The sequence below is a fragment of the Nelumbo nucifera genome, chromosome 3 (assembly GCF_055504915.1).
Source record: "Nelumbo nucifera cultivar China Antique chromosome 3, China Antique-T2T, whole genome shotgun sequence".
Lineage (NCBI taxonomy): Eukaryota > Viridiplantae > Streptophyta > Magnoliopsida > Proteales > Nelumbonaceae > Nelumbo > Nelumbo nucifera.
In genome coordinates, this window is record NC_142651.1 from 81107377 (window position 1) to 81132988 (window position 25612).

At 39.9% G+C, this 25612-nt stretch overlaps 1 protein-coding gene across 2 annotated transcripts in view; it reads right to left on the reverse strand.

Moving 5' to 3' along the window:
• Positions 1 to 25612, reverse strand: part of RH1 (RNA helicase 1) — a 67402-nt gene that overhangs the window by 1876 nt on the left and 39914 nt on the right. For both annotated transcript variants that reach the window (XM_088901721.1, XM_010246420.3), the window contains exons 7-9: positions 25213 to 25417; positions 10860 to 10965; positions 9625 to 9803 (exon numbers count right to left, since the gene is read on the reverse strand). In XM_088901721.1, the coding sequence (XP_088757847.1) occupies positions 9691 to 9803; positions 10860 to 10965; positions 25213 to 25417 (424 nt within the window). In that variant the 3' untranslated portion in view covers positions 9625 to 9690. The remainder of the gene's footprint in view (positions 1 to 9624; positions 9804 to 10859; positions 10966 to 25212; positions 25418 to 25612) is intronic.

The window sequence follows — 25612 nt, forward strand, 5'->3', positions numbered from 1 at the left end:
AATTTGACTACATGAACAGAAACTGGGAGAAGATAGATGTAGCTAGGATCTGATTCAAGTGTAGAATACTTTCTGTATTCCACATTTTTTTATTTGGGACTTATGGCATAAACTTTTGGGTCATATACATGCTGAGAAATTAAAATTTTTGTTTGATTCAGGCCTTATTAAGAATAGAGTTCCTTCATTGCAGACCTTTGATACATCTTGTGTTTCCTGTTGTTTAAGTAAGAGTCATACTTAACCATCTCCTCATGTGTCTGAGCATGCTACCTCTCCCTTTGAGCTTATACATAGTGATGTCTATAGACTGCATCCGTCAATTCTCGTCTTGGATACAAATATTTTGTGTCGTTCATTAATGATTGTACTAGGTACACGTGTATATACTTTCTCCACCACAAGTCAGAGGTGTTCCCAACATTTAACTAAGTACAGGTTCAGTTTCAATCCCAAGTGCGTATTCTCCATTCGGATTCAAGGGGAGAATACATTAATGGAGATTTTTTGTTCTATTTGATAAATCATGGAATACAAGTGCAACGAAGTTGTCCAGATACTCCTCAGCAGAATGGTGTGGTTGAGTGCAAGAATGGACATATCCTTAGTGTTGTGAGGATATTATTACAGGAGTCCCATACTCCACCTTTTTGGGTAAAGGCAGCCAATACAGCTGTGTTTTTAATCAACTATATACCTTCCTTTGTTCTTGGTAATATGTCTCCCTTTCAAAAGTTGTTTGGTTGTTCTCCAGATTTATCTATGCTTCATGTTTTTGGGTGTGTGTGCTTTGTTCATCTTCCCCCTCGTGAACGTTCTAAATTGTCTGCACAGTTTGTCATGTGTGCCTTTGTGGGTTACAGTCCTAACCACAAAGGATTTCTTTGTTATGATCCCTTTATTCATCGCATTTGTACATCACATAGTGTTGTTTTCCTTGAGCACATTTCTTTTTTTGCCAGAATTGCTAGACTGTTTGCACCGTTTGTTTCTGTTTTGCCAGACTTTGACTCATAGGATGCTCCATCTCCTTCTACTAAGAAGGGCCTTCTCGTCTTCTCTCACAAGCGGTTACATGCTCCAGCCCTTGTGCCTATGACTCTCCTTCCTCCCGGTTCAGATCATCATCTTACCACTTCTCCTATAAGTGATACCTCTATTTCAGATACTCATCATACTTTTGTTCCCCTTCATCGTTCTACTCGTAAATCTTGACCTCCTGACTGTTATGATTTCCCTTTAAACCATAACTCTTTGTCTACTGTTCTATCTTCCACAGATATTCCTCACTCTTACTAGGAAGCCAATAGTAGTCCTAATTGGAAGGAAGCCATGGATGCAGAGATTCATGCTTTACATGAAAATGACACCTGGGACCTTGGGCCTACTCCAGATGCCTCCATTGTTGGGAGTCGTTGGGTTTAACAACATTAAGCTAAAATTTGATGGATCTCTTGCTCGATACAAGGCCCGTTTAGTTGCCCGATGATATAGTCAAGAGTATGGCATCGACTACGAAGAAATCTTTGCTCCTGTTTCAAAGATCACCATTGTCCGTGTTATGTTAGCTTTGTTTACTACCCAATCTTTGACCATATGCCAGTTTAATGTGAAGAATGACTTTCTTCATGGTCAGTTGAAGGAGATGGTATACATGAAGCCCCCTCCTGGATACTGCAGTGATTCTTCTTTCGTATGTCGCCTCAAAAAATTTCTATATGGTCTAAAACAGGCTCCCCAGGCATGATTCAAACGCTTTCGAGATGTTGTAGTTGCTACTGGATATAGCCAGAGTTCCTCTTATCACTCTCTCATTGTTAGGCGACAACCTCAGGATATTACCATTCTCCCACTGTATGTTGATTACATGTTGTTGACTAGGAGAAGGTATTCGTGAATTGAAATTGTTACTTCATAATTCCTTTCACATGAAGGACTTGGGTCCTCTCACCTATTTCCTGGGATTGGAAGTTCATCGTAGTGATCAAGGGAATTTTATTTGTCAGCAAAAATATGCATCTAACCTTGTTAAACTTGCTGGTAAAAGCGCAAGGCGCAAAAAAGGCACAGGGATTAATTTGCGCCTGAGGCGCAAGGCGAAAGGCAAGGCGTGCGCCTTTTTGAAGCAAGGTGCAAAAATATAAAATAAAATGCTAAAAGTAAAAAAAAATGCGAAAAAATCAAAAAAAATATTGAACATAATATTACTAAAAAATATAAACTTAAATTTTAAAATAATGTTTTAAAAACCTATTATTTAAAATTAAAATACATAAACATAAGATGTAAAGCATATTCAAATGAGAATTTAAAAATAAAATCATATAAAACATTTTCAAGCATGTAAAACCTCTAATCTCTTTTTTCACTCAATTGCGGTACTTCACATAGCTAATGTAATGTAATGTAACTTGGATAGGTCTGTCTCTAACTTCTTCCTTGGTACAGCCTTGGTGAGGATATCCGCGAGCTGCATATTAGATGTGATGTACGGAAGACACTTCTTGTGATGTGACCCTCTCTCGCACAAAATGTCGATCAACTTCGATATGTTTAGTTCTGTCATGCTGCACTGGGTTGTGGGCTATATTAATAGCTGCCTGATTATCACAATACAGCATTAAGGGCTTTTCATAGTCAATACCCAACTCTTCAAGTAGTGATCTCAGCCATAAGATTTCAGCCACTCCGTTAGCCATTGACCTGTATTCCACTTCAGCACTGGAGCAGGAAACAACACTCTGCTTCTTACTCCTCCAAGAGACAAGGTTACCTCCCACAAGGGCACAATATCCAAAGGTAGACCTTCTGTCATCAACACTCCCAGCCCAATCGGCATCTGTATAAACTTCCACCCTCATGTGATTATTGTTCTTGAGCAGTATACCTCTACCCGGGCATCTCTTCAAGTATGCTAATATTCTCTCTGCCGCAAGAAGATGAGAAGTTCTAGGGGAGTGCATGTACTGGCTAACAACACTAACTGTATAGCTGATATCTAGCCGAGTGAGGCAGAGATAAAGGAGCTTTCCAACCAACCGTTGGAACATAACTTTGTCTTCAAGAGGCTCCCCGCCCTCTGCACTAATCTTGTGATTTTGTTCGATGGGTGTATCAATCAGATTAACACCCAACTTTTCAGTTTCCGCCAACAGATCTAGAACATATTCTCTGAGAGATAAAAATCCCCTGCTTGGATCTAACAACCTCAATACCCAAAAAGTACCGTAGTGCACCAAGATCTTTCACCTCAAACTCTTGATGAAGGAGCTGTTTGAGGGACTCAATCTCATGGCTGTCATTTCCTGTCACCACAATATCATCAACATATACTGCAAGTAGTGTCAGAGAGGACTCCACCCTCTTGATGAATAGTGTATGATCTGACTGGGCCTGTACATAGCCAAACTTTCCAAGAGCTAATCTGAACCTATCAAACCAGGCTCTAGGTGGCTGCTTCAAACCATACAATGCCTTGTTCAGTCGGCAAACCTTCTTACCTGTCTCTGTATCATAGAATCCAGGAGGCAACTGCATGTAGACCTCTTCCTGTAAGTCTCCATTCAAAAAGGCATTTTTAACATCCATCTGAAACAAGGGCCAAGAATGATTTGCTGCAAGGGATAACAGAACTCGGATGGTGGTCATCTTGGCTACTGGGGCAAAGGTCTCCAAGTAGTCTATACCATAGGTCTGAGTGAACCCCTTTGCAAGCAGCCGGGCTTTGTACCTTTCAATAGAGCCATCAGCATTATGCTTCACAGTGAACACCCATCTGCATCCCACCGGTTTCTTTCCTTTTGGTGGGTCAACCAGTGCCCAAGTATTATTCTTCAACAGGGCATCCATTTCGACTTGCATTGCATCTTTCCATTCTGGAACTGATAAGGCTTCTTGCACTGTTCTTGGGAGAGGGACATCAGCAATGGAAGTGAGATAGGACTGGTAAGATGGAGATAGACGATCATAGGATAAGAACTGTGAGATGCTGTGAGCTGTAGAAGTGGTGCAATGTCGTTTCCCTTTGCGAATGGCAATAGGGAGATCAAGGTCATCCACAAGAGGGGAAGTGGCAACAGTGGGAGGTGTCTCAGTAGGCTCTGGATCTGGAGACGTAGAAGGAACTGGAGCTGGCCGGGACTGCCGATGACTAGGATCAACCTGCCTGCATCGCCTGTGATAGACTCTCAACTCCGGCTCCCTCTAACCACCCTCACCACTACAGCCTTCATTACCCAGTGGAATAGGTAAAGGAACAGCCCCACTCAAAACAGCCCCACTTCCACTCTCACTGCTCTCCCCCTGAGGAGAAACCCTAGGATAATAGGGTGTCTCCTCAAAGAAGGTGACATCCATGGAGACAAACCTTTTCCCTAAAACCGGATCATAGCAGCAATAACCCTTTTGAGTTTGTGCATAACCGAGGAAAATGCATTTGGAGGCCTTAGGTTCAAACTTGGAATGATGAGGCCCGAGAAGCTGAACGAAACAGGTACAACCAAAGGTTTTAAGGGGAACAACGAACAACTCCTCGTCGGAGTATAGAAGGGAAAAAGGGGTTTTCATATCAAGAACCCGGGAAGGAACTCGATTAATGAGATAAACTACCGTGAGGATAGCATCACCCCAGAAGCGAATAGGTACATTGGAGGTAAACATAATGCTTCTAGCCACCTCCAAGATATGCCTATTCTTCCTTTCGGCAACGCCGTTCTGCTGTGGTGTATAAGGGCAAGTGCTCTGGTGAATAACTCCATGGCTAAGAAGGTAGGAGGTCAATGGTTGAGCAAAGTATTCCTTTGCATTATCAGATCTAAGGACTTTGATTTTGGCCCCAAACTGAATGAGAATCATCTGATGGAAGTTTTGGGTCAGAGCATGAACCTCATCCCGAAAACGCATAAGATAGACCCAAGAAAAGCAAGTATGGTCATCAACAAACAGTAGAAAATATCTGTACCCACCCATAGAAGAGATATGATATGGCCCCCAAACATCAGTATGCACAATATCAAAAGAGGAATTACTCCTTTTATAACTTAAAGAATAAGAGGTTCTACAATGTTTGGCAAACTCACAACTCTCACACCTCAACTTTGATAACTCAACAGACTCAAATAAAGCAGGAAACAGACTCTTCAAAGACTTAAAAGACAAATGACCTAATCGGTTATGCCAAAGCATAACCGAACTCACAGATTGGGAAACAAAAGACTTCTTATCCACTGACTCCTCCCAACGAGAACTCTCTCCAAGCAGATAGATACCGTTCGTCTCACGGCCAGTCCCAATCACCTTCCTCGTCTCCAAATCCTGAAAAACACATCGGTCAGGGAAAAAGGTTACTAAACAGTTCATGTGTTTGGTAATACTACTAACTGAAAGCAGGTTAGTATCAAGCTTAGGAACATGCAAGACAGAAGATAAAGAGATAGTATCCGAGAGCTTGATGTCCCCCTTGCCCGAAATGGGAACAAGAGAGCCATCAGCAATGGATACTCTATCTCGGCCAGAGGACAAGTGATAAGAGGTGAACAATGATGGCAAGCTAGTCATATGGTCGGATGCACCTGAATCTATTACCCAGCAGTGGTCAGTATTACCTGGAGCTGAAGCATGGTAAGCTGAGGCTCGAGTACCTGAATGTGCAAATGCAGATGTGGCAGGAGCTGATGGTGACTAAGATGGCTGAGCTGAACTCCCAACTTCCTTTTCCAACTGTATGAGGGCAGCCCGAACAACAGCTAAAGTCTCTAGGAATGTGCCTGATGAGGATGCTGAATTAGTGTTCACGGCCACATGAGCATTACCCTTCTTATTTCTTAGTTTTGCTGGGACCAAGTGAGGATGTAGCTTCCAACAAGTATCTTTTGTGTACTTGGGTTTCTTGCAATGTTCACATACCAGATCCCGTTTATCTTCCTTCTTCCGGTCCCTTTCTGGATCACCCCCTGGCTTAGGTTTAATAGCTGTCAAGGCTGGGAAAGGGGGCTGAGGCTACATCATGACTTTCCTCCTAGTCTCTTCACTATGCACCAGGGAGTATGCTTGAGAAAGGGTCATACTATCTCTTGTCAATATTTGTTGTCACACAATGTCATATTCTGGATTCAAACCAGCCAAAAACTCAAATACCCTATTCGTCTCGACTTGCTTTCTGTGAGTCTATGCATCTTTGGGACTCTCCCACTCAAGGGTCTCTAGATGGTCAATCTCATGCCACAAGGATTTCAAGGTAGAGAAGTAGACAGAAACTGGATTCTCTCCTTGTTTAAGGCTGTTCACCTCACACTTCAGTTCATAGGCTCTGGCAACATTAAGGGGTTGGGAATAGGTTTCTTTCACAACATCCCATATCTCTTTGGCTGTCTTTGCCCACAAGTAATTTCGACTTATATGTGGCTGCATAGAATTACACAGCCATGCCATAACCAAATAGTTCTCTTGAACCCACTTGGTGTATGTTGGGTCCTCCTTGGAAGGTTCTTTCACATCTCCCAAGAGGTAACCCAGTTTTCCCCTTCCTCCAATAGCCATCATGGCTGATTGAACCCACTCCAAGTAATTTGACCCATCAAATCTCATAGTTGTAATCTGAAACCCGGTTTCAGATACACTACCATAACTGTTGTTTCCAAAACTACTTTCTCCCTGACCCTTAAACTCCATCTTTGATCAAGAATCAGTGGCTACAAACTGGTAGAGCCACTAAACCAGAAAACAGAGTAAAACAAGCAGGTCTAAAATCTGATCTGAAACCAACACAAATCGGATCTGAAATCTGATCTGATCTGATCTGAAACCAACCCAAATCTGATCTGAAATCAATCGCCTATCACAGTATATGCAAGAAATCAACTCAAATCTGATCTGAAATCAATCGGCATGCACAGTACCAGGCAGCCTGTCAATCTGAGATGCTATTTTTCTGAAATCACTGCTGTGGGGCCCACTGCTGCGAGAGCAAAATTAGGGTTTCAATTGTAGGTCTGAAATAAGTGCTTAGCTGCACTCTCCAAGCAGTCCGCACAAGTGGGACTTGTCATAGGGCAATATGAAACCCTAAAAACTGATCACCTCAAAGAGGGGGGGGGGGGGGGGGGGGGTTCGGCCCAACAGTTAAACCCTAGAAACAAACTTAAAAACAGTTCGGCCTCTCCTTCTAGATAGGTCCAACCTATCTCGACTGATTGCAGTCTCTGGAACTCAATAATAAAAAAAACTTACTTATGGATTTCGGTTTACTACCTTCCAGGGTTACCTGAACCCTAACCTTCGCTGCTGCTTCCTGATTACCAGCTCTCTGCAAGCCACGGCAAGTCTTCAACTACTACGAACCTCTTCTGGTAATTTCCAAGATTCAGGCACCGAATACTTCTTCATAAGCTTCCAGCCCTAGCTAGTCCTCATGTGGTCAGCTGGACTAGACACACATGAGAAGCCCTAGATAGGCTCTGATACCAAGTAGAAGATCAAGACTATAATTAGTCTTGAATCCTAATAGGTTTTAGGTTTACAAAACAGAAGAAAAGTGAGAGAAAGGAGAAGGAATAGAAGAGAAACAGGAGAACACAAGGGGTTGAAAGGAGGGACAGATTCTAACAGATCTGCCGCCGCCACTCTCTTATTATTTATAGGTTATGTTCAGTACATAATGGAAAGGACACATCTGCCCTTAGTACTTACATGATAAATAAAGTAAATAAAAACTGAAATAAATAACAACTGACTTAAAACTGAGACTACTATAACTGAAACAAATAACTACACATGCTGTCCTACAAACACAGTGGGGACCACTGCAGTGAGGCCCACATCAGTGTTCTCTACACAATGAGATTGTTTGGTTACGATCTCTCTTTATGGATCTTGGCATTCAACTTCCTACTCCTATTCTTCTCTATGCAGACAACACGAGTGCTATCAAGGTTGCATCTAAGCCTGTCTTCCATGAGAGGACCAAGCACATCGAGGTGGACTGCCACTTAATCCGAGATCTTTTCACTACTGGGTCTATATCGCTTCCTTATGTAGCCTCAGACATGCAGATTGCTGATATTTTCACCAAGGCTATGACTAGAGTTTGACATCTCTTTCTTATAAGACCATAGTTGTCAAGGCGACGCCTAGCCGGGCACCTAGGCAAATAGGCGGTTTTTCATGGTCGTCTCGCCCAAACGCCACAAGTTTTGCACATTAGGCGCCCACTCAGAGACTTAAGAGGGTGCCTACATTCATCTAAAAAATTATTTCTTTTTAATTTATTGATATTTTTATTGGATGTTTTATTCTTTTAACATAAATCTGGTTACATGATATCATATTAGTATTAAGACCACATATACAGCCTTTTTTTTCTTTATGTCATAAAGGTGTTTTTGGTTCGATTGGAGAGGGAAGACAACCGAAGACTTCAAGCCCCAGCCCAACTCCATCGCACCTCAGATCCAGCAGGTAAGTTCTTCTTCTTCTTCTTCTTCTTCTTCTCTTTTCCAGATTTCAGTCAAATCAGTCCTGAGTTCTCTCTTCTCAGCTCAGACATTTTTTCATTTTTTCGAAAAAACAGGGGCTCCGCCCCTATACTCCTCAGTCCTCCCTTTCTCCACTCATCATCATCATCTTCCGCCCCATGAGTCCATGATTGTTCGCAGTCGTCAGTAGTCACTCTAAGTCGTCAGTCGTCCACCCCATGAGTCCATTTTTTTGCTTTTTTTTTTTTTTGAAAAAACAGGGGCTCCGCCCTATACTCCTCTCCTCCCTTCACTAATTCAGTCATTGTTCTCACTTCTCACTTCAGTTTTTAACAGCCGAACCTATCATTAATATATATATATGAATATGATTATATGGTTGAAATCTATAGATTTAATATTTATAGATTCCATCACCTAGGCACCTAGGTGCCGGGCGCCCCATGGTCGCCTAGCCTCGCCTAGTCGCCTTGACAACTATGTTATAGACAAACTAATGCTTATGTCTAGGCATCAGTTTGAGGGGGAGTGTGGAGATTTTGTGACTTGATGTATCTTATTAGTATAGTCCCTGTTGTATATTACTTATATATCTTATTCTTTTTCTCTTTCAGCCCTATATGGGCATTCTTCTAATTGTATATATCTATAAGATTATTTTTGTTTCAGCCAAGGGTGTTGATACAAGCAAGGCCAGCTGAGAAAAAGGTTGCCGACTTGGAAGGCTGCAGATGTTGATGTACAGAAGATTGAAGATAGTCGTGGTCTAGGGGGCTATTCTGGTTTTTAGAGAATATGTTTTGCTGTGGTTTTGCAGGAGTTTGGGTCTGGGGTTTGTTTCAGTTGATGTTTTTGTATTTTGTGGGGGACTTTCTGCTTGGTTCCCTTGAGACGGTGATTTGTTTTTGATCTGTTTTTTCTCTAGATGATATCTTCCATGGTTCCACCTTGTAATGTTTTTCTTTCTTAATAAATTTTCTTTTAGCTATTAAAAAAAGAGTTTTAAACCTCTAAATGCCAGCTTTCTTGTGGAAGCAATTACGTGGTTGTATTTATAAGCCCCCAGTGATTTAGCAACTAATTTTACTATCGCAAACAAGATACATATATGAAATTAGAAGTTTAGAACAGTTATTAAAATAATAAAACTCACCATTTGTACATGGTATAAAGAACCCATGCATGTTGAAGGGAAGAAGTACCACCTGCTTGGACATCTCTATTGCTTTTGGTTGTTCACTCCACTCACTTTGCCTGCCCGTGAGGACTTAGAAATAGTTCTATGATGCTTTGATTTCTCAGATTCGATACACTCTTTCAGTTTCCCCAAAGCTGATACAAATTGAAAGAACAATGAGCTCCAAGTCCATTGAAAACCTAATTAGTTCATTATGGAAGAAAACCAAGGTACTAATTCATCAGGCAGATCATAATAGTAATCTGCCAATTGATTGGCAACAAAGGAGGTTCACATGCAACATGGAGAAATCCATCATTTAATGGGTCTCGTCTATGAGATAAACAAAGCCAAAAAAAATCAGCTTGATTAGGTGATCTTTTACCTTTGCTTTCAACAATCTTTTTCCTCCCAGACAAACAAAAAATAGAAGTTTCAAAATGAAGGGCAAGAAAAAACAGGGACCATCTGATGTTCAGAGAAAGTTTGCTAGATGAAAAAAGTTTTTAAAGTTTTTTCTCATTTTCTAAAATTAGAACAATTAGTGGATCATTATTAGCAAGAATGTGGCATGGCAGAAAATGGTGCTACTGTGCTGGACATAATCTGAATCCAAAAATAAGACAGACAAGAAAAAGGTAAGAAAATATGAAAAAGGTTTTACAAGAAAAAGATAAGAAAATATGACAAAGGTTTAACAAGAAAAACAGTGAAGAAACTAGGAATCCTATAGATTTAGTACAATTTGCAAAATGTCAGCATGATCATAGCAAACATTCTTTCAACAAAATAGGCTAAAAAGTATGGTTTAATTAGGAAAAGGAGAATTACATCTACCATCTTTCTTATGTATCACAAAACATTGGGGGAAGGGAAGATTTTATTTAGAAAAGCTAGATGTATTTTTTATTTCTCCTAGAAACACTTTAGCTTTTTAATGAATAGATAAACACTTCTGTTTCAAAACATTACCATTTAAATTGATCAAAAAATTTTTCCATTTTCTATTTAGAAAATAAAATTTTGAGTTTACATAGTGTTGTTGACAAAGATATGGATAAACCAATTAGGAATTTAGGACAAACTATCTAAAAGACATCCCTAGTGAGACCCATCCAAAACACCTCCATTGATACTGGAAAACCTCATCAACAGTCTATTAAAAGGATACCTTGGGCTTTCCCTTTTACAAGGATAAGACGGCATATTACCAGAAGAATAGAATGGGCGAAGTGATTCAATTGATTCAGAGGGTAGACAGTGAAGAGGACACGAGTTGTTATCAGCTTTCTGTAGAAGTTTCTTGAACCGTTTGACCTGACACATAAAAAGTAAGCATTATAGTCTATACAAGCTAGATATGGATGAATACTAGTATGCCCAAAATAAATGTTTTCAAAGTAACAGTAAGAAAATTTAAAAAAAAAAGAATCTCTTGAAGACATATTATAAGAAACTTATTTATGCCTTTTCTTTTCCTTGCTTCAAACTGATTATTGCTTTTTCATTTCAATTTGTCAAAGAGAAACACAGTATAAAAGAATGAATGTAAATTGTAACATAAGAAACCTCTACTGCAGTACTGCTCAAAATAAGATTCATTAATTTCATTTGCACCACCTCCAGTTGGTAAACCTTTAAAGTTCACAATACTGAGTGACTTAGTGAATACAGGCTAGTCATTCATTGCAAGTTTATTGATTCATAGATAGCAAGTTGTAGTGAAATAATTATCCCTAGCACAAAGAATCACGAAGCTCAGCACGAATAGGGTTTTTTTTTAACTTCAGGGAATTCAGGGCCATTGAGAATAGGTGCAAGATTAACATACAGGTGAGATTACCATAGTATGCTCAGGGCAAAAAGACCATGGAGATGCTCTAATAAAGATCATGTGTTACTTCAGTAAGTCAGATTGATGTGCTTATTTGGATTTGAGAAGAGATCAAGAAGAAGGGTACTTCCAAATAACCATTAGATGGATGTGAGGCTGGAGCCTCAAGGCAAGAACCTACCAAAATCCACCAATTTAATGGCACTTGGTCACACTAGGGAAGGGTTTCTGAAGAGTGAGTTGTATCAGGAATGATGTGAGCTGCACTATTCTCGCTTCTTTGTTGACCAGTATGATCATTTCCTGGGAGCTACTGTTGACAACTCAACCTAGATAGCACTCCAATTACTTATTTTAGTGGAGGAGATGTGCACTCTGTGAAAAAAGACAATACATAGATTACCTACCATAATGTTTTCTCTATTGTGTTTAATGCAGCTTACTTATTGCATAGTTTTTTTTTTTTTTGATAAATGAGTAAAAGTTTTATTAATCCAACAGATAAGATACAGGAAACCCAATGAAAGGCACGGAATGCGACCTTTCCTTTAAAATTCATCACAGAATTACAATTTCCGAATGAACAGAAGTTACAAGGTACCCCAAAATAAAGAATCCCGAGAGACCCCCTATTTAGCAAACGAGTCAGCCATCGAGTTTGCTGATCTGCCTAACTACTGGACTCTAACTGTCATATTCCTTGTTAGCCATTTGGCTTTCTTAAGGAGATCTCTATAGCCCCAGACCACATAATCCAGATTTGGCAACCATCCCACAACCACCTGAGAGTCCCCTTCAATAAGCAAATGCTCTATCCCTAGCTGGTTTGCAAGCTGGATTCCTTGTATAGCAGCAAGAAGTTCAGCCCTTGTAGAGTCTCCCAGACCCACCAGACCTGAATATAAAGAGATGATACTACTGTCTTTAGTTCTCAGAACTCCTCCCATGCCCGAAGATCCAGGGTTACCTTGCTTAATAAAATCCTCCCCAAGTGGCATCCATTCTACCAAATATTTGTTCTTCCTGGTAGAAGTATTAGCCACTACTAACCAACTCCTCCAAAGATCATCAAAGGAATAGGTATCAAAAAGGTTTAATGTTTTCATCCACTGAATTGCCCTTGTTAGAATACAATCTTTAACTTCCAAAAAGCTTCTTTCCTTTTCTGAAACAATTCTGGTGTTCCTTTCTTCCCAAACAATCCACAAGATAGCTGCTCCGATGCACTCCCACATGATTCTCCCTCTCTTTGTGTGCCATTCAAAGGTAGACGGACTAAACAAGCTAATATCAGATGGCAGATTCCACCTACACTCAAACAACATAAAAATCCAATTCCATAAAGCTGCAGCAAACGAACAAGATATCAGTAAGTGGTAACAATCCTTATTTTGAGCTTTACAAAGAACAAGCCAACTAGGGGATAAACACCAACTAGGTCTCTTCCTTTGCAAGTTTTCAAAGGTATTAGTCTTACCATAGTAGACTTCCCAACAGAAAACAGCAACCTTTGGGGGAATGGATCTAGTCCAGACTTCTTTAACTAGGAAACCCTGGGGTGCAGGAGTAGAGCAAAGGGATTTGAAAAAAAAAGGAGCAAGTAAAGTAGCCTGTCGGAGTAGGGGTCCAAATTCTTAAGTCAGGTTTGAGAGGATCCAAGAAAGCAGACTCAAATGATAGCAATAGCTCCAAGACACAAGTAAACTCATCATCACATAGCCCTATTCAGAAACCAAAATCCCAATTTAATGCCAAGAGAGAAATCGAGGAAGAAATAAACATGGAAATCGGCTCATTTTTATAAAGGTAAAGAGAGTAAATGGGGGTTGGTCACCCACCAAAATGTCTTCCCAAAAAAGAACATTATTTCCAAAGTAGACATCATACCTCACCAATCTGAGGAATTGAGGAAGGATCCCATGTATACCCTTCCAGGGTGTTACAAGAGTCGCCCATTGAGATACCCCAACATCCCAATCATTCTCCAAACCAGTGTTTTAAAAGGTGTGGGAGGTGTATGCCTGGAGGCATGCCTCCAAGCAAGGCACCCCCAAAATTCCTTGAGGCGTACGCTAGAGGCGTTGACACCTCTGAGGCATACGCCTCATGTAAAACGACAGAAACAAAAAAAAAAAAGAAAAGAAAAAGAAAGAAGAGGGAAGGGAAGGAAAGATAAGGGGAAGAATGTGGGTCGGGGGGACCCCTTGGCTAGGGGGCTTACCCCCCCCCCCCCAACTAATGTTATGCATCTTCATTTTTATTAAAAATAAAGAAAAATGAGATTTTTCTTCCTCTTCTTCCTCCTCATACCCCCATCCTTAAGGAGGCTTGCGCCTCCTTGTGTTCGGGGAGGCTTATGCCTCTTACATTATGAACCAACTATGCCTCACACCTCTAGGTAGTGGAACGCCTCGTGTCACACCTTCGCGTTATAAAGCATTGCTCCAAACAGCCATGAATTTCACCACCTTGTGCCACAACCTCTCGCTCTCTCTCTCTCCAAAGGTCATCTCCATAACCACTTCCCTAGTATAGCTTCATTCTTAAGAAATAGGTTACCTAATCCTAATCCCCCTTCTTCCTTTTTTCTGCTAACTATCCCCCACTTAATCATATGATCCTTCTTTGCTTCCCCTGGCTCCTACAAAAAGTCCCTCATCACCTTTTCTAACTTCTTAGCTTCCCTTGAGGGTATCCTGAACACCAAGAGAAAATTAATCAAAAGACTAGCAAGTGTAGCCCTAATTAAGGTCACTCTACCCCCTAATGAAATGTAACTTTTCTTCCAAGTCACCAACCTCTTTTCAAACTTTTCCACAATTGGATACCAGAAACGGCTCTATTGGGTTAGCATCTAGAGGAAGATCCAGGTAGGTTAAGGGCCAAGAGGACATGGAATACTCTAAGCAACCTGTAATAGCCTCTATCTCCCAATTCTCTAAATTGATTCCAACCACGCAACTTTTATCAAAGTTAATTGTCAAACTAGAGGCAGCTAGAAGGATTTTATAAGATTCTTGATATTTCTCACTTCCTTAGGTCTCTCCCCACACAGAAAATGATAATATCATCAACAAACTGAAGATGGGTCACCGGGACATAATTCTTGCCTATCCTCCAACTGCTTATTAGCTCCTCCCTGCCTCCTTTAGAAATCATTCTACTAAACACATCTGCCACAAGTGTAAACAGGAAAAGTTTAAGTGAATCGCCTTGTTTTAACCCTCTACATTATGGGAAAAAAATCCTTAACCCTTCCATTAACTAGAACTGAAAAATGACAAGGGGTTATACATCCACTCACCCAACTGCACCACCTATTCCCAATTCCAGTCCACCAAGTCATAGGCCTTCTCAATATCCAACTTACGAACAAAACCTTGATTGGTGGATGTCCTCACCTCCTCCACACATTCATTTGCTATAAGGATCTTATTTGTAATTTATCTACCCTATACAAAGGCTCCTTAAGCTTGCGTAATGAGAAAGGGAAGAACCTTTTTAATCCTTAGTGATGGTACTTTTTCCACAATCTTATAGATGCTAGTCACCTAACCAATGTTTTAAAACATGGAGGCGTGACGCGAGGCGTTCCACTACCTAGAGGCGTGAAGCGTAGTTCAGAACGTAAGAGGCATAAACCTCCTTAAGAGGAGGGGGTTAGGAGGAGGATGAAGAGGAAGGGGAGATCTCATTTTTTCTTTATTTTTAATAAAAATCTTTTATTCTAAGAAGAATAAACATATACATATACATATAAATATACAAATATATATATAATATACATATACATACATACATATACATATACATATACTTATAAACATACAAATATATAATAAATCATTTTTATTATTTAATAATATTTTATATATAATATTTTTATTTTTTATGTATAGTGGTAAATAATTTTATAATGCTTATTTTTTGTATGTAAAATAAAAACATTATTTATATGTATATTTTTTATTTTTTATATGTTTAATAATAAATGATTTTTATAATTCTTAATTTGTTGTAAGTAAAATAAAAAATATTTTTATATGTATACTTTTTTATTTTTTAGAAAAAAACTTGGCTTGCAGTTGAGCTCGAGCCAAGCCGAGCTCGAACTTGCGAGTTTTGAATCGAGTCAAGCTCAAGCTCAAATCTCTAGCTCGAATCAAGTTCGAGCTCGAGCTCGAGCCTAACACAATTTCAGCGAGCCGAGCTAAAATAGCCATGTATTCAGCTTGAATCGGCTTAAATCCACCCCTAGCCTTGAGGGAACAACTATTTTGGGCAGCTCTGTAACTTTTTGCTTTTTAGTCTAATGTAATACTATTTTGTTATTTAGGAAAGGTACCAGCTATTGCCTCTCCATGGGCAGCCTGTATTGATTTATCATCTTGAACCATCTTCAATAAAATCGTAATTCATTTATCAAAAAAAAAATATTTCCATCAACACCAACATTTTGAACCTTGGTTGCACCCCTTGTAGTACTACCATTAATTCATCCCTTATAGGCCTTGAATTCATTGATTTCATCATTCCTTCATCCATTAAAACTCCTCCCACCCTAGGACCCAGATTCCCCATGCTACTTCCATCAAAATTCAGCTTTATATAGCCCTTCTTTGGAGGTTCCAATTTCCTAATCACCTTAGCCTTTTTAGTAGAAGAAACAACCACCTCCCCCCCATTTTCTTGAAATATCATCAAATGAAAAGGAATTAAACATCTCCAAAGATTTTAATCAAATCAACTATTGCCTTCCTAGTTTTGTTTTGTCCTTTGAATATTCTTGCATTCCTTTCTTCCCAAACAGTCCATAAAGCAGCTTCCTTTGTGCACCACCACATAGCTCATCCCCTTCTACTCTATCTCATTGTTACTGGAGGAAACAGGTCTACCATACTATCCAAAGAGGCCCACTACAACCAGAGAGAGGGAATACCCACTCCAAAATACCAATAACAAATAGACAAGAGATTAGTATGATTGTTTCATCACAAGCATTATACAAAACACACCAATTAGTAGATAAGCACCAATAAAATCTTCTTTTCTGTAGAATATCCACTTTACTAACACTCTAGAACCACTTCCTAGCAAAAACCCTGAGTTCTAGGTGGAATAGGCTTACACCAACCCCTTTTAACAGGGAAGAGCTGACTAGGGAGAAGGGAAAGGGATAAAACCCCGAAGAAAGAAGAACAAGAAAAAGACCCAAAAGTAGGAGTTCCAATTTGACCATCCAACCTTAAGGGATCTACAAACACCCTTTCCAAAACATTTCAACAAGTTAATGACACTAGCAAACACAAAATCCCAAATTCCCCTTCTAAAACCAAAATTCTAATTAGGCCCATTTGAAGGAGTGAAAAACGTTGAGACTAGCTCACTTTTAAATGAAGAAAAGATTCAAAAGGAATTTGATTTTTGAGAGGAGACTACCCCACTCACAAATGTTCCCAAAATTCTAGATGAGCTTTAACCAAATCAATAGGGATGGCAGTTTTCCCCATAAACCAGGGTCCCTCCCAACATTGGGTGGGTTTTCCCCGATCTTAAACGGGGATAGGGAAAATACTTTTGCCTTGAACCGGGGACGAGGCGGGGATAGGGTTTACATATAATTCCCCAAACCCGATGGTCATTACAAAAATATGCCTATGTTTAATACTAACTTCTAAATTATCCTTAAATTTCCCCCAAATTCCTTAAAACCTTTAGGATCCCATAATCTGATTTTTAAAATACCCCCAAATTCCCATAATCCTATTTCTAAAATACCCCCAAATAAGATTTATTTTTATGTGGTAGTCTCAGGGCAGGGGAAAATACAGGGTTTCACCATCCCCGATAGGGAGAAGGTGCCCCACTCCGCCACCGGGGCAGGGTAGGAGATTTTGGCTACAAGGTGGGGACAAAGTGGGGGTGCCTGGCCCTGAACCCACCCGCTGCCATTCCTACAAATCAATAATCATGTTTGCAATCTCCAAGCAACATTGTTCACAACTTCACCAAGAGTCTTCAATAATCCTCCTACTCCTCTCCTATATATCCCAACAGACGACAAATGGCACACAACTCCTCATTTTAACTCTTAAGTCCTAATCATTGTAATCAGGCTGGGACAAATTTATCAAAATAAAACAATAGGGCAAAAGCCATAGGTGTTGAGGGCGGACCTAAGCATAATCAGGAATTCAGGATGAAGTGATCAGAAGGTTGCAAATTTGCAATGAAAAGATTGATGAAAGGATTCAGCTTTTAATGAATGGTGGCAACGAAAAAGGAGATTGAGGGTCATGAACAATGGCAAGAAGAGGACATTCGAACCAATGATAGAAGAAGACAACAGTAGTGACATTGATCGAGGCGATGGTGGAAATGGATGGGTGGCATCGGATTTAGAAGTTGAAAAGGAGCTGATTGACATAATTTTAGAAAGTCCTTCCCCACTCCCGGTTTCTACTTACTACAAAGGTGAGTGTTTCCAACTTTATAATTTTTGGAACTAAAAACAGACAAAAATCATGAGAGGGGGAGGTTGGAAATACTACAAAACACGATCAAGAAGTGTTGTTGGTTGTGGTGATGCCAATAGAGAAAACCCAAACTTTACTAAAGCAGAAGAAAGAAATGAAGATGAAGATGAAGTGGATAGGAATGGTTTTACCATATTAGGGTGATTGACGAAATTGAAGGAAGAACAACAGTGGGTAATAGTGGGTTTGAAGAAGGGGTGGGGAGCAATGATGATAGAATAGAAGAAAGGGATGAGGAACATATAGAAAGTGGGAAAGGTGATGGTAGGAGTAGAGAAGATAGAAATGGGAGGGGAGGAGACTGGAAAAGGGAGTGGAAGGTCCAAGGGTGTACAAAAGAAACTATACGACAAAGCAATGTTTTCAAAACCAGACCGGACCGAACGGTCATACCGGAAAAACTGGGAACCGGTTACCTAATCGGTTCCGTTTAACGCCAAAACCACTTTTTGGCCAAAAACCGTTGATTTGGCAAACAAACCGCTGACCTGGGTGGTCAGACCGTCGAACTTTTCGACCTAGGAACGGTTTATGGCCGTATTTTGGGTTTTTTAAATTTTTTTATTTTTCTTTCAGACTAGGCTGTCAATTTGGATCGGACGGTCGGACCGTTCGACCTGGGCATCGGACCCCAGAACGGTTCCCCTTCCAGTCTGATTTTAAAAACCTTGCGACAAAGCCGCTATATGACAATGATAAAGCAGGATCAGATGGTGAAACACTGGAAGGGGAAGATGTTTCAAGCAAATTGAGTGAAGATCAATTTGGGAGGACAAGACGCACTTGGTTAAAAGAACAGTAGATCTAGAAAAGATTATGAATTCTGAAATGGTAGTGAGTTAAGTGTTGGGACTTCGATTTATGGGAGGAGCGGAATTCAATGGGAAGACTTTTAAGAATTGTAAGAAAAAATTGCATTGCCTTTGAGGAATCTATTGAGGTTCTAAAGAAAATAATTCAAAGGTTGAAGAGAGTCATGAAGCACAGGGATCAGCTGGACTTGAAGGGACTGTCAATGAAATTGGTAAAGATTTGGGTGCAAGCCAACTGTTTGAGAAGAACATGGTGTTGAGTTGGAAAGAACTAATAAGAAAACTATGATTTTGTTGGAGTTCAGGAAGGTTACTCTTGTTGTTAGAAGAATCAGAAGTCAAAGAAAGCACAAAAATATTTTTTGATAATTAAGAAAGCACAAAAATATTTTGGTATCAAAAGTTTTCACTTTATTAAAAGGGGGGTCTATTGGGGATTGGGAAAAACAAGTGTTGAAACCTCGGAAAGTATTAAAGAAGTAGAGAGTTTTGGTTCGTGAGGGACGTTGGGGGTAATAGTGACTCTGTGGAAGGATGAAGTGTTGGAATCAATAGAGGAGTTAAACTGGCTGATTTTCAGTATCAGTAAAGTTCAAGAATGTGGAGGATGGATTTACTTGGGTATTAACGAATGTATATGGACCAAACAATTATAGAGAGGAATGAAATGTGGGAAGAACTATATGCAATTTGGGCTCTGTGGGAGGGTGCATGGTGTTTGGGAGGGGACTTCAATGTGATAAGGTTTTCCAATGAAACTTCTAACCTCCGGCAATCAAACACCACCAGTATGAAAAGATTCAATGAATTCATAGACTTGTGTGAATTGAAGGAAACTCCTCTCTTGCAAGCCAGGTTCACTTGGTCCAACTTTTAGGAAAATCCATTGTGTTCAAAACTGGATAGCTTTGTTTTCAACAGAGGATAGGAAAATCACTAGAAAAGTGTGGATTCTAGAGCTTTGCCTAGAGTCACCTCATACCACCACCCCATCAGATTAGGTTCAGAATCTTTCTTGCGTGGACTTTCACCCTTTAGATTTGAAAATATGTGGCTAACAGACCCAGAATTTGTTCGCAAAGTGGAGAAATGGTGGAAGGAGAATTTAAGGGGGGTAAGATGAGGAGGGAATAAAAGCTCACAAAAAAATTGCAAAGATTGAGATCTAAAATAAAGGAGTGGAATAGGGAACAATTTGGAAGGATAGAAGAAACGAAATTGACCCTAATCGCTAAGATTGAAAAAGTGGATGAAATGGAGAGGGAGAGAAACCTTACTATGGACGATAGGGAGCTGAGAGGAAAGTTGAAAAAGGAATTGGAAGAAGTCATCAATAGGGAGGAAATCTGTTGGAGACAAAAGTCAAGGCATAAATGGATCAAGAAAGGGGATGGAAACACAAAATTTTTTCATGCGATGGCCAACGGCAGAAGGCACAAGAATTTTGTGGCTAGGCTGGAAGTAAATGGGGAAGCGACCTCAAACCAAGATGAGATAGCCAGGATCTTTGTGGAATGTGGACCATTCCAAATCCTTGTATAGAAGGACATTGGGACTTAGAAGGGTTAGAGTGGCCTTTATTAGAAGAGGAGGCAGCAAGGTGGCTAGAAAGGGATTTTGAGGAAGAAGAAATAAAAAGGGCTGTTTTTTCTATGGGCAGATCTAAAGTACCAAGTCCAGATGGTTTTATAATGGCTCTTTATTAGGATTGTTGGGAAGTGGTGAAAGATGAATTATTTTATGTCTTCAAAGAATTCTCGAATACACATGTTGTTAGTCCTAGAGTTAATGCAACTTTTTTGGCCATAATTCCAAAAAAGAAACTTATGTGAGCCAACCAAAGCATTTTCGACCCATTAGGTGACCAATATCTACAAAATAATTGCTAAGGTCTTATCTTTGAGGATTAAAGTGGTACTGCCCTCTCTCATAAGTCAGTTTGAAGGAGCTTTTGTTCAAGGGAGACAAATAATCGACCAAATCCTAATAGCCAATGAACGTGTAGAGGAATTGAAGAAATCAGGGAAGGAAGGTTTTGTGTGCAAACTGGACCTAGAAAAAACTTATGATTATTGATCAAAAAAAAAAAAAAGCTTATGATCTAGTGGACTGGAATTTCTTATTAGAGGTGATGCATCAACGTGGGTTTAGGGAGAGAAAGTGTCATTGGGTGTTTGATTGTATTCGATCTTATCACTTCTCTATCATTGTTAATGGAGTGGTGAAAGACTTCTTCCCAGCTTATAGAGGACTAAGGCAAGAGGATCCTCTCTCACCCTTCCGTTTTACTTTAGTGGTCGATGTGTTTAGTAGACTCCTCTCCAGTGTTTTAAAAGCGTAAGGCACAAAAAAGGTGCAGGGGCCAATTTGCGCCCGAGGCTCAAGGCGCAAGTGAGGCGCACGCATTTTTCAAAAAGGCGCACAGAATTTTCAGAAAATGTAAAAAAAATTGAAAAATACATAAAAATTAAAAAAAAGAATCAGAAAAAATACAAAAACTGTGTTGTTTGTTCACCTGAACAAGTTATTTAAAAGAAGAATCAAGTTCTTGTGAAGCCCACAGTGCTTTGTGAAATAGGAAATCAAAAACTCAAAAAGATTAGGGTATATTTGCTGTTCATAATGATTGCAAAAATAGGCCCTGTTTTTCGTGCAAAACTGAAAACACAGTGAAGAAGATGAATTTTTTGGTGCAAACACAGTGAAGAAGATGAAGGGGCAGAGCCCCTGTTTTTTGGTACAAACACAGTGAAGAAGATGAAGGGGCAGAGCCCCTCTTTTCAGTTTAAAACAGTGATGGAAAAAAAAAATGAACAATAAGGAAGGAGGAGGAGGAGGAGGAGGAGGGGCAGAGCCCCTGTTTTTGGTGCAAACACAGTGAAAAAGAAGAAGGGGGCGGGGCCCCTGTTTTTTGGTACAAACACAGTGAAGAAGAAGGGGCAGAGCCCCTGTTTTTGGTGCAAACACAGTGAAAAAGAAGTAGGGGCGGAGCCCCTGTTTTTTGGTGCAAACACAGTGAAAAAGAAGGGGCGGGAGCCCCTGTTTTTTGGTGCAAACACAGTGAAAAAGAAGAAGGGGTGGAGCCCCTGTTTTTTGGTGCAAACACAGTGAAGAAGGGACGGAGCCCCTGTTTTCGGTTTAAAACAGCAATGAAAAAAAAAACAATGAATAAGGAAGGAGGAGGAGGGGCGGAACCCCTGTTTTTGGCACAAACCAGAGACGAGAGCAAAAAAGAAAAAATAAATAAACAGTGAAGAAGACGAAGGGATGGAGCCTCTGTTTTCGGTGCAAACCAGAGGAAAATAAAAACAGAAATGAACCTGGAAGAAGAAGAAGACTAGGGCGGAGCCCCTGTTTCACAATCCAAAACAGTTCTGGAAGAAGAAGAAGAAGAAGAAGAAGAAGAGAAAAACTATTTTCGATTGAATATGGCAATATGCTGCTGTTCCTGCTGGAGTTCGAACATGCAATTGCTGTTCTTCCTTCCTCTTCAGCCTTTCGAAGAAAACTGTTCGTCTCCCTCTTTGTTTTCTTGTTTTAGGAAGTTTTTTTATACTTTCCCCCTCTATTTTCTAGTATTTTTACTATATGATATGCAATACGTATAAAAAAATAAAAGAAAAACACTTTTTATAGAAGCTAACAATTATCTATTAAAAAAAATATACACTCAGTCCAAATTTTCAAAAACCTTGATAAGGCGCTCGCATGGGCCACCTGGCACCTGGCCTAAGGCGCACGCCTAGGCACCAAGGCGAGCACCTTCCTGAGGTGCATGCGCCTTAGCCTGGGCGAGGCGTATGGCCTGGAATGCACCTCGCCTCTGTGCCTAGGCACGACTTTTAAAACATTGCTCCTCTCTAAAGCTGATAGGGAAGATGAGATTAGGGATTGGAGAGTGAGGAGATTAAAAGAATTGATCAAGAAGTTTAAAGGGATCTCAAACCTGAAAATCAACTTAGGTAAGAGTTGCATGGCAGGGGTTAACATGGAGGATGATGATTTAAACTTATTTAGGTCTTCCTTTAGGCGCCAACCCTAAGAATAGTAGATTCTAGAACCCAATTGTAGAAAGATGTGGGAAGAGATTGGTGGCTTGGAAAAGGAATTATATTTCGTTGGGAGGTAAGATCACTCTAATAAGATCAACTTTGGCTAACCTACCAATCTACTTCCTCTCTGTGTTTACGATTCCACCGAACGAAGCGAAGAAGTTAGAAAAAATCATGAGGGATTTTCTTTGGGAGCCGAGAGAGACTAAAAAATATCACCTAGTTAAATGGGAAATTGTGTGTAAAAAAGCAAGAAAGAGGGTGGCTTAAGAATTGGGAATGTGAGAAAGAATATGGCTGTAATGCTCTATTAGGGAAGTGGTTAGGGAGATGGCCTTTAGAGAGGGATAGCTTATGGCATGAGGTGGTGGGCAGTATCCAATGGGAGATTGGAGAGTGGATGGGATGCTGGTGTATCACTTCGGACTACTTTGGTAGCACCTTGGAAAGCAATCCACAACATTATTCCTCATTTCCTCCAGTTTATCAAGTATGATGTTTGTTCAAGTAACTTAATTCGCTTCTGGGAAGACATCTAGTTGGGGGACCAGCCTCTAAAGGACTTGTTTCCTTCTTTGTAATCCATCTCCTTGTATAAAAATGAGAGCATCTCTTCTTTTTTTTTTTTTGATGAATGCATCTCTTTTTTTTCTAGCACCTCCTATTTTGCCTCTGGGTCATAATTGGGACTTTGGGTTTCGAAGGGGATTGAGGGTTGAAGAATTCACCTCTCTGTTAGAGTTGTTGTTGCTTCTTGGAAGAGTATGCTTAGATCCTCCAAAACTGAACAGAAGGGTTTGGTGTCCAAGTCCTAAAGGTCTCTTTCCCTGTGCCTCATTTTTTAGTGCTCTTTGCCAGTCCCCTATCCCTCTTTCCTTTCCTTCTAAGGAAGTTTGGTGTCAACCGATTCCTCCAAAAATTAAGGTTTTTTGTTGGGAAGTGGCTTACGGTAAAGTTAACACTCGGGATTACCTACAAAAGAAGAGGCCATTTCTGTGTATTTCCTCGCACTGGTGCATTTTATGTAAATCAGATGGTGAATCTTGTTACCACTTACTAATCTCCTGCTCCTTTGCTGCAAATATTTGGGAGTGGTTTTTCTCTTTGTTTGGGTGCAGATGGAACATGGCAATGGAGATGAAGATGTTGTTTGATCCGACTACCTTTGCGTGGCCAAAAAGAAGGGGAAGAATAATGTGGAGATGCACCAGAGCAGCAGTGATTTGGACCTTACGGGAGGAAAGAAATGCTAGGATCTTCCAAGAGAAGCAGAGAAGAAAACAAGAAATTATGGATTATAACTTGACCAGAGATATACATTGGCTACTAACTTTGGATCTCTTTGGACAGTTCTCCTTCAATGATATTTGGAGGAACTGGTTATCAGTGGCTTCTAGTTCAGTACAGAAGACAAAAACAAGGTTGTTAGGGGAACCTCCCAGTGAAGGATTTTTGAAATTAAATTTGGATGGAAGTAGCCAAGGCAATCCAGGTCCGTCTGGAATTGGAGTCATAAGAGATAGGGAAGGAAATCTGATGGCACTTTTTTTAGGACCGGTGGGGAATGGAGACTTTATAAGGGATGAACTGTTTGCAGTCCTACAAGGTATTCAGATTGAAGGGGATTCCAAAGTGGTGGTGGGCTGGTTAAAAGGCCCGAATTTAGTGATATGGCGCTGTCTAGACAAAATGAAATTCAAATGGTTAACACAACAGATGAGCTTAATTATACAATGGGTGGGAAGGGAGGCAAATGCTATGATTGATTCATTAGCTAAGCAAGGGGTAACTAGGGATCAATTGTTTTGGGCTCAGTTGTAATTTTTGTGCTGTCTTTTCTTTACGATTAAGGCTGCATCTCGTATCTCCTTTGGGGAAGCTTGTAACAGTTGCTTATTTTTTCTGATTTAATGAAATTTTAAAGAATCTTTTACTTATCGAAAAAAAATGTTATCCATATTTTGGTGTTCTGTTGATTATTATCAGTGATTAGAGAGTTTGGTTTTTGGGTTTTTTCTCATGATGGGTTGTTTTTTGGTTAGGAGGTATGGGTGGGGGAGATGTAGTGTTTTTCTTTTTCTCTCTTGGGTAACTTCTGGTCACCTTGTAATTTTCTTTTTTATTTTATTACCAAAAAATTGTAATTACATTCCTATTTTCATTTGTTTGTTACCAATATTGGAGAAAATGATCATCATCAACTAATCCTTGTCACAACTATATGAGATTGGCAACATGAATCCTGTTTCACCATTCAGTTCTGTGTCAGCTACATGAATTCTTAATATAGATTATAGCATGGAGAATATTGAAAGCCGTTAACCTCATACCTCATGTTTACGCAGAAAGGTGAAGCAACAACCAGTCTTGCCAGCCCTTGCAGTCCGGCCCGCCCTGTGAATATATGTCTTAATGTAAGCAGGCATGTCATAATTAATAACATTCATCACACCTTCGACGTCCATCCCACGAGTCATTGCATCTGAAGAAACAAGTACTTGTACTTCCCCATTCCTAAATGCATTCAATGTCTTGCTGCAATGCATAATTTCATTTTTAGTGCACCGAAGTCCAATTAAAACTAATAAACTGGTAATCTGGCAAATCTGTTATTGTAATAAGTGAAAACCATATTAGCAAGCTTGGAATGATAAATCTATATGCTCATCAGATTGATGAAAGATGAAGTCCTTTTTATGTATTTTTTTATCCGTGGTATGACCAGTGATT